General features: G+C 37.5%; 1 protein-coding gene across 1 annotated transcript; it reads left to right on the forward strand.

The window, feature by feature from the left end:
* Positions 1 to 1,994: 1,994 nt before the first annotated feature.
* On the forward strand, positions 1,995 to 5,694 carry LOC108578721 (UDP-glucuronosyltransferase 2B7-like). The gene is made up of 5 exons (XM_017942099.1): positions 1,995 to 2,453; positions 2,989 to 3,359; positions 3,886 to 4,108; positions 4,416 to 4,635; positions 5,373 to 5,694. The coding sequence occupies exons 1-5, from the start codon at positions 2,015 to 2,017 to the stop codon at positions 5,692 to 5,694; spliced, it is 1,575 nt and encodes a 524-aa protein (XP_017797588.1). The 5' UTR covers positions 1,995 to 2,014.
* The last annotated feature ends 3,860 nt before the right edge of the window (positions 5,695 to 9,554 follow it).

Raw genomic sequence — 9,554 nt, forward strand, 5'->3', positions numbered from 1 at the left:
ATGGCGGGGGTATCAGGGCTTATCGACATCTATCACGAGTCTTTGCTTCCATTCTCCAGGATCTTTTTCGAAGGTGACATTATCGTCTCGTCGTTTCGATCGATTGAAAGGTACGAAAAACACGTGTGAATGTAAAAAGAGAAATTTTTTATTGAAATTTTAGTGAAGTGTAAATGAACAAATCGTTCATTGTTAATACATTTAAAGGGTTGATTGATTAATTTGCAAGATTTCCAATGATTTATCACAAGCCACAATTCGTGGAAACTCGTAAAGTATTACTTTTAATCGAATTGAATTTAAATTGAATTTTTAATACGAGACGCAATTATTTCCTGATTCAAAGTTTACTTACTTTATATTTTATTTTCAAGAATACTATAGCAACATTGATCAGATTAACCACGTTTCGTTAATCCAATGCAACACGAATACTTTTCAACCGGGACATCTCTTGCCAAATCAATCGATTATTCAAAATCATTCAATTCTCCTCTCACTTTACCCTATACATTTCTACTCGTTAAAAAAGAAGAGGTACGAGCCAGAAATTGGATATACGAGTGAGAAATTGATTCCGAGCAGAAAATATTAGCATAGCAAAGACGTTAAATACAAAGGAGAGGAAATCGAAGGAAAGGAAAGGGGTGTGCAACAGCCCCGATCTTCTGCACACCCGCGGATTTTCTAGGACGTCGCCGAATTTAATCTCGACCAAGCGTATAGCGCTGTCGATGCTTGACAGACGTAATTGGCAAACAACTGCGATACGACTTTGTCGCGAAGGAAGTTCGGCAAGTTCGGATCCGCCTGTATAAATAATGCACGACTGGGCTCGCAACTTTTCAAATTATGACGCCGGAACGAGACGCGGAGCGACCGGAACTAATGGGTAATTTATGAAAGTCCGCGACGTCTTCAACTGATACGGAAATAACAGACAAAGAAACGACCTGTTCCGAAGGAAAATTCATAGCATACCGTTGGAAAATCTTTCTACTTCCGCTTCAACGATATTTCATATTTTATCTATGTATTCTATACGAAGTTTAGCAGAGTTTAACGGAGTAAATTATTCAGACGTGATTTTCGAAGGAAATTGAGAAGAATTTTATGCGAACTTAAGTCTAGAAACGTTTCATCCTGTTATATATAATATATTAGAGAGATAAAGTGTTTCTATTTTCTATCAAAATTAATAGATGATATTCGTTTGATTAATGTATAAGTGCTATTTGAAAATCTCGAATCAATACCAAACTGAAGCTGATAGATAATTAATGCACTCGATAAATTGAACACTGACCAAACAGTAGAATGCTAAATGTGATTTTTCCACGGTCTCGCGCTTGCATTGGTAAAAATCGTGGATTATGGAAAATTGAAATTACAACTATAAGTTGGATACTAGTGGATTAATTAAGTATTTATCCCTCTGCGTACAGTGGCCTAGTAATGTAATATTGCACGCCTTGAAATGGAATAGCAATAGCAAAGTTTTCAGAATTACAGGAATAAAACGAAAAGCGAAGAATTAAAATAGCCGGTAATTGCATGTGAACCATTTAAAATTATCGTGGAATAATGAGTATAATAAGTAGAGTTTATGAAAAATTCATAATTCTTCATAAACGCGTTGGTTCGAACAAAGAAAACATAATTTCAAGGTCGGCGTTTCAATATTCAAAAGTGCATCGTCTAACATTTGTAGGTAAACGTTTACTTGCCTGCGATGGAATAGCATCGTTTCCGCAAGTAACTTAAAAAAGTTACAATAACTTGTTCAACGATTCAGTCTATTCTTCGTTGTAATTTATACAATTTGCAGAAAGCTTATCAGCAAGTCTTATCGATCGACGATGATAAAACTGTAAATGTGAATTGTAATATTAAAATCAGTGTCAATTTGCACCTGCTATATGTCAACGTGAGTTTGTCAAATATTCCAAGAAAAAGGAAGAAGAAAATGAACTTCGCCGTTTTATCCAGAATAACGATATTTCTATTATTGCTAATGACGAGCAATCCGGTGAACTGTGGAAGAATACTGGTGATAGTATTGGGTCCATCGTACAGCCATCAGATTCTATTTCGAAGTTTGACGCGGAAGTTGGCCGAACGAGGCCACGAAGTGGTTTTCGTGACGAACCTGATATCGAAGAATTCCTCGTTGACAAACTATACGGAAATCGACTTCACCAGCATGAGAAAACTGTTGGAGATGGACAGAGTAACGACATTCATACCGAAGTACAATAGATTCACGAAATACGAAGTGGACGATTTTGCGTTCAGCATGGGACATCTCCTCACCGAGTACTTTTACACTCATCCGGAAATAAAGAAGATCTACGCGCCTGGTAGTAACGAGAAATTCGATTTGGTCATTGTCGAAGGCCTGATAAGCTGTGGCGCGTTTGCTATAGCTCATATGCTCAACGTTCCTTACATAGGTAAAATTGAAATACGTGGAAATTTTCTTTCTCACTGTTAGGTACCGGGAGAACTTCCTAATCTGCAATCTGAAGTTTGTCCAAGTGATCGCTATTTTTTTCTATAACCCTTTTCCAACACTTTACAAGCTTGTACATTGCGTTATTGTAAAAGACTTGAGTTTTTCTTGCAAAAGACGAATTAACTACTGTTTTTTGACCTAGTTTTTGTAATGTTCATTTGATAACAAGCTTGACGTAGGCGAAAAGAAGTGATAATCACAAGGAAACTATAATGTCTGGGTTATAAGGAGGATGTAAAATTTTCTTAGTCAGAAAATTCCTGTCGAATATCGAAACAAACGATAATTACAAAAACTGGCCAAAATCTTTCATTGATACCAATCTTGTGCATCAGATTTGCGCTCTACTAAAAGAACTTCGATTCGAGTTTCCTCCTGCGAGAAAAGCCACGCGGATTTTTCCCGGTACCTAACAGAAACGTGGAAAATTCACGTGAAAGTATTTTTTAAACACGTCGAATTATGTTCGACAGCTATGATATCGACGGACTTACACATGTATCACAACTACCTTCTGGGCGCTCCGATTCTACCTACACACTTATCCAACTGGGAGCTTTTCCATTATATCAGTCCAGACATGTCGTTTTGGGAGAGATTACAGGCGTTCGCTGTTGCTTCGGTGGCTGTGCATCATTGGTACGATTTTCAAACGGGGGAACACGAGAAAAGTATCAGAAACATCGTTGGAGTTGATCTACCACCGTTTTACGATATTGCGAAAAATATGAGCTTGCTTCTGGTTAATCAGAATCCACTGCTCGGATACGCGAGACCGTTGGCTCCTAATGTTATCGAGTACACTAGTTTCCACATTGCCGAGGATCCTCCTCCTCTCACACCGGTACGTATTTTTGACACACGTTCAATTAGGACATGTTTTTTTTTTAATTATCAACGATCGACCGCGCAGGCTTGATTTGATAAACGTAATTGGCTCGGTGGAAAAAATGAAAATTTAAGGTAACAATAACCACGCTGCAGAGAGGAAAAGCTATCGAATCAGATTCGCCGGGATTCGTGTTCGAAGCTTCGTTAGCTAAACGATTTCTCTGTCCAATCAAGTTACTCCGGAGCTTTCGATGAACTTTTTCTTCGTTTTTCACGCGAAAATAATGTAACCAACGGTCATGTTGAGGTATTACACTCAGAAAGGGTATCGGTGACCCGGATAACTCTCTTAATTAGAATAATCGATCGCGAGAGGAGAGAGAGAGTTCTAAATTTTTTAACAATTCAATTGAAGTTTTCTTTAGAAAGGCATTTTAATTAAACGGTTAGCCGGCGCAAATTAATTAACGAAACAGTTAAATACAATTAAATACGTGAAAAAGTAATTTTTCGATTGAATGTGACACATGGTTCTCTAGGAGCTGAGCGAATTTTTAGGAAATGCGACCGATGGTTTCATTTATATGAGTCTCGGCTGCACTATGAGACCCTCGCAAGTGCTGGCCCGAGTAGTGAAAGAAATTTACAACGCCTTTTCTAGATTACCGTATAAAGTTCTGTGGAAATATGACGGGGACGATATACCAAAGAGAAATGGTAATGTTCTTACCAGCGAATGGATTCCTCAGGAAAGTGTCCTTGGTAAAAGTTCAAAAATTCATTTTTCTACGTTTACAGTGAATACTTAGCAATTACTTTTTCCTTAATATCTTCTAAAAAAATTAATTACCTTAATGTTTTACTATATTTCTAAATATTCCTTAATACCTTGCTATATTTTTAAATATTTTTTCATATCTTACTATATTTCTAAATGTTTCTTAATATCTCACTGCACTTCTAAATATTTCTTAATATCTTATTTCCTCAAATCTAAGATTTCACTGATTTTCAAGGTAAAGCTGAAATTTTATAGGTAGAAATACTAATAAAAAAGTATCGATTGCAGCCCATCCGAATATTAAGCTGTTCATTTTCCAAGGGGGGATGCAAAGCGCAGAAGAAGCTGTTTATTACGGCGTACCATTACTAGGTGTACCAATAATATTCGATCAAACATACAGAATCAGGAAATTGGTTTCGTTGGGTGTATGCAAAATGGTCGACGTCTCGACAGTTGACGAGGAAACGTTCTACAATGCTATCTTCGAAATAATCAATAACAAAAGGTGTTGTTTGCAACCATGTTATATCGATTAATAATTACCCGAGGATTCGACAAACCTGTCTGGAGTTCAATTCGAATAATGTGTACCGTGTGTCTTTCCGAGTTTACATTCTAACTTGTTAGTCGAGCTCCTGTTGCCATGTGTACTGTACCCTGTTTTATTTATGAAAGAGGAACACTTTGTGTATATCATATTAATAACTCGCAAGTTTGTTCGCAAACGTGATATTAAATGCAACATTTATTACGACGCGCATATGAATGAGTATTAAATAAATATTTCAAGTGAAATTACGAGGGAAACTATTAGTAGTCTGTGGAAATTATTAAATTAAATTTTCAATCGAAGCGACTCCAACAAATTTCTATTCTGTTTAGAGAATCTATTCTGGCGAGTAATTTATCATTGTGATATCAAATTTTCATTTTTAAATGTCAAAATTTATTCAAAATTTCAGAATTTATTCCTCAAGTGACAAAATTTATTCAAAATTTCAAAATTTTAATATTCAATATTAAATTTTAACATCCTTAAAGTATTCTTATTCTTAAAATTTGATTAAAAATCTCAAAACGTATTCTTATAGTGACAAAATGTATTAAAAATTTCAAAATTTTAATACTGAATATTAAATTTTAATATTCCTAGAGTACTCTTATTCTTAAAATTTTACTGCAATATCTTCTAAGTGATAAAATTGTAATTTAACGTAACAGAAATATTGGTTCCACTTTTAGTTACAAAGAATCGATGACAGAATTAAGCAGACTGATGAAGGACAAGCCATACGAAAGCAAAGAACAGATAATATGGTGGGTGGAATACGTGATGCGCCACAAAGGAGCGCCGCATCTTCGATTCAGCGGAGCAGACGATCCTTGGTACCAGCGATACGATATGGACATTATCGCGTTCCTTTCGATAATTTCATTCGTCGTTACAATCATTTCTGCAATACTTCTCCTACGAACTTTACGATGGCTTTATAAACATTTACAAATGTTCTTATGGTTCTCGAAGTGCTTTTGCCTGACGGAAGGAAAGAAGAAGGTCGAGTAAAATGTCACAAATACTCGAAACTTCGTATTTTAATGGGAACATATTGTGCACTTTAATTTACATCTGATTATACATAGCAAAGTATCCTGTATTTTGAAGAACTTTGCGAAGTGGAACGAATGTTAAGAAAGAAATCATGGAAATAAAGAAATGGTACTTTTAAATGGATTCACGACTTATTCTACACGTAAAGTAATTAGCATATCATAATTCCTAGTCTCGCTACACCACGTATAATCGCCAAATCCTAAGGAAAGGAGCCAACTCGCTAATCTTAGCGCTATTAAAGCAAGATTACAGCAGAATTTTTAAGAAACATTCTAGCAAGCCACTTACTCCAGTTAAGAATACGAAAGTAGATATTGAAGTTCCATTAAAAAATTAAAAAAACATCAAAATTCCAGACTGACCAGTAAACTGAATTATTAACAAAATTCTTTCCCCTGATCTTCAGAAATTACATAATTAATTACGCTATCCTCTCAATGTAGAATTTTTTTCTGTGTGATAAGCAAGTAGACATATTTTCCATCGATTCAAAAAAGTTTCACAGTCGAAAATATATTTTATCAAGTTAATCCCTTGCCTTAAAACAATGAGTCAGACTCGTGGCACAGATTTTGGTCAAAATGCGACGAAAGCATTTATATTAGTAACAAAAATCAATTTTAACTCTAACTTTCGTTTCAATTTACAATACCGAGGGCTATCGAACGTTGTTAATCTACAACACATCAGCTTTTCTTCCCTAACGCAGCACTAAATCAGCGAATAGCTGACGCTCGGGTGCATAGTCGGCGGAAGAAATCATAAGGCAAGGGATTAAGTTGAAAACAATAGAGGACAGTTGTCGCGGTGAAAACAAGCGTGAACAATCGAAGGACCCTCGAAACTAACAAGGTGTCACGCCACAAAGAACGGCTGCACCTCGTGTCCCGAAAACGCGTCGCTACCGTGGGTGCTTCGGATTCATCAGCCGTGGTAACACCCAGGCTTACCCGGTGCAACCGACTTAACCTGAGCTCGATGGAACTTTCACGAAGTAGATTACCTTGGGTGGTAGTCGGCGAGACTCGCGTACCGCGTCGTAGACAGGACGATCTTCAAAGTGAAGGAACTCCGAATTCCGAATTAACATGGCACGGTTCGTCTGAGAAGTTTTGCATTCTACGAGTGGCGAATCGGCGCGATAGTTTTCATTCGAATCGGCCAACAATCTCGCCGTTCGCTGGTTTTGGATACTCTGGTAAATGTACGCTTTAGTTGCATTCTTAGGTGAATTTTTACAGGTTTCAATTTTGGTAAGTTGTTGAAATTAAGTGTTGTAATTGCTCCAAGTATGACATAATATTGACCTATCTATTTTGCTGCAAATTACGAACGTACGTAGAGAAAGATAGGTATTTTTACAAGATTAACTTTCGATTCGAGACGTTATGGTATTGTACGAAGCTTAAGACGCAGCAACTGTTGGTGAAAAACAGTGTCCCGTTCGATAAACGTTTTCGTGGTTAATACGGTGGAAATACTGATCGACGTCGAGGAATTAAAGCAACGATAACATTGTTACAGCGAGGATATCCACGGTATCGAAAGTATGGCGGATTTAAACGAAAACATACATCGAAGGAAGGTACAGTAATAAGTGTATTTTGTATCGGTTTCTACTAGAATACTCTGTACCTTCCATCTTTTCTCTTGCAAAGTATAATAAATTTTTCTCTGCACTGGTATAGAAATATTGTTTCAATTTTATTATACCGATAATATTTCCTTAATTCCTCTCAAAATCAATTTAAAACACGTTCTAAAATTGTTTCTCTACTTCCGAATTAGCAACACAATTGAACAATTTATTTTCGCTAAAGTAACAAACAAATGAAAGTATTGTAGAAGAAATAACGTGCAAGCGATCAATTACAGCGACGAAGAAGATTAACCCTTTGAGAACTGTTACATTGTAACAACGTTTATGATGCGACCCTAGGCGCGAAGAAGACCAAGAACCCGTAACACAATAAGTTTATGAAGCCACCGGCCATCGGTTACCTTCTACGACGTTTTAAACTTAAGTAATATACTTCTTTATTTTCGGCTTAATGCCGTTTCTATTTTTTATTGTAATTTTGCATGTCTTAGTAAGGTCAAGGCGCTTCATAAAGTTATTACCTGTTACGGTCGAGGGACGCGGAAATTCCCGGACGTCACCCGAGGTTCCCATCGGTACCGGGCGATCCACGATCAATCGTAGGCGGTCACCTTGCTGGTGACTCTAGCAAATGGGGATCCAATAGAAAGATAGCAACCCCTTCCGGGTCTATTTCCAGAAGTTCTCAAAAACCAATCCGCGTTCATCACCCCCGCCAAAAAATTATATACAAGATATAAATTAAGCTAAACTAAAAACACAAGTCAATACACCAGTACACTTTCAACAAAAAACACGTATCTCGGTAAAAATTGTAATACCGCGCTGCAACCACACTAGTTATAATATTAAATTGAGTGAAGGGGTAACTGTTGTTATATCTTGCATCAAACCCCCAAATATTCAAGCTTCCATTAATTTACCGCTTGAAGCGTATCGAGTAGAGTTTAAAATAAAACAGATAAATACTACGTGCGCGCTGAACAAGAACGATAGACTCACATGTGCGTCCACAAAACATTACGATAACGCGAATTGTCGTCGTTGGTTCTCAACTGCTGATGACGAGATCTACGATCTACACACCTCTATTATTCGATAAAGTGTTAAAAATTATTTTTTAAAAACTACAGATGTCAAACGGGTCAATTTATCATTTTTCAGTTGTCAACTTTCAGATGATTTACTTTCTTAAAAAAATTGAAACAGCAACCTAATCATGCGTTGCAAAGGTAATCGTTACTTCGACATAGAGCGTAGTCCTCGGTACACCGTAATTCTTAATTACAGTCTGCAGCTATTAAAACGTCGGTGGTTGCGTTTTCCTCGCACTTCCGCCGGCTGAGGGAAGGAAACAAATAATTCGAGAAAAGCTGCACGGAAGCGAGCGTAGGCACGTTGGGGTTGAAGAGGAGAGCAAGGGAGAGACAAGTGGAGGAGCGACGTGTGTGCTTCTGGCGTTCCACGTCAGGGAAGTTCCGTCTTTGCCTTAACGGCGTTCCGCGATGCATTATGCAGGGTGGCAAGACCCGAAGAAAACGAGAGAGACAGAGATTCTAGTCTGGGTGAGATCGTTCCATCCCCGTCGAGGCGATTCTCGGGCCGGTTCGCCCCGTCTTCCTCTACCGGGGAAAGTTGTTTCGCCCCTCCGTGCTCGGAATCGACGGAGGTATGCATAATGATTCAAAGTGTCGGGTGCTCGAGATCAAACAGGAATCCTTAATTTTCGAGTTACCGAATCTTCAATGCTTCACATTCGAAGGAAACTTCCCTTCTTCCCACGCGGAATTCTTGCCCGCGAATTGATTAACCCGCCTCGGCTTTTGCATTTTGTTTTAATCAGGTAGAAAATTTTCAGAGAAATACCGGCTCGAGTTTTGGAATTGAGTTTGCTGCGAACGAAGCAGCGTCGACGTTTATTAGCGACGATTAAATCATGCTGCGTCTTATGTTAAATTGAAGATACGTGGGGTGGATGATAAATTAGAGGAAAGATGGATGGAAAAATTATTAACGCGGTATCAAGTTAGATAAAGAAATTGTATACTGAAATGTACAATTAGAGTTGAAATAATTTGGGTGATGAGTTAGAAGAAATCTCGTTACGCCCGTTTATAAATGAATTTGACACTTTAACAATAGGAAAAGTATGTATTAATCCCTTGCTTTGTGATTTTTATGGGTACTATTGGAATTATGGTAATAAGATATT

The sequence above is a fragment of the Habropoda laboriosa genome, unplaced genomic scaffold (assembly GCF_001263275.1).
Source record: "Habropoda laboriosa isolate 0110345459 unplaced genomic scaffold, ASM126327v1 scaffold28, whole genome shotgun sequence".
Classification (NCBI taxonomy): domain Eukaryota; kingdom Metazoa; phylum Arthropoda; class Insecta; order Hymenoptera; family Apidae; genus Habropoda; species Habropoda laboriosa.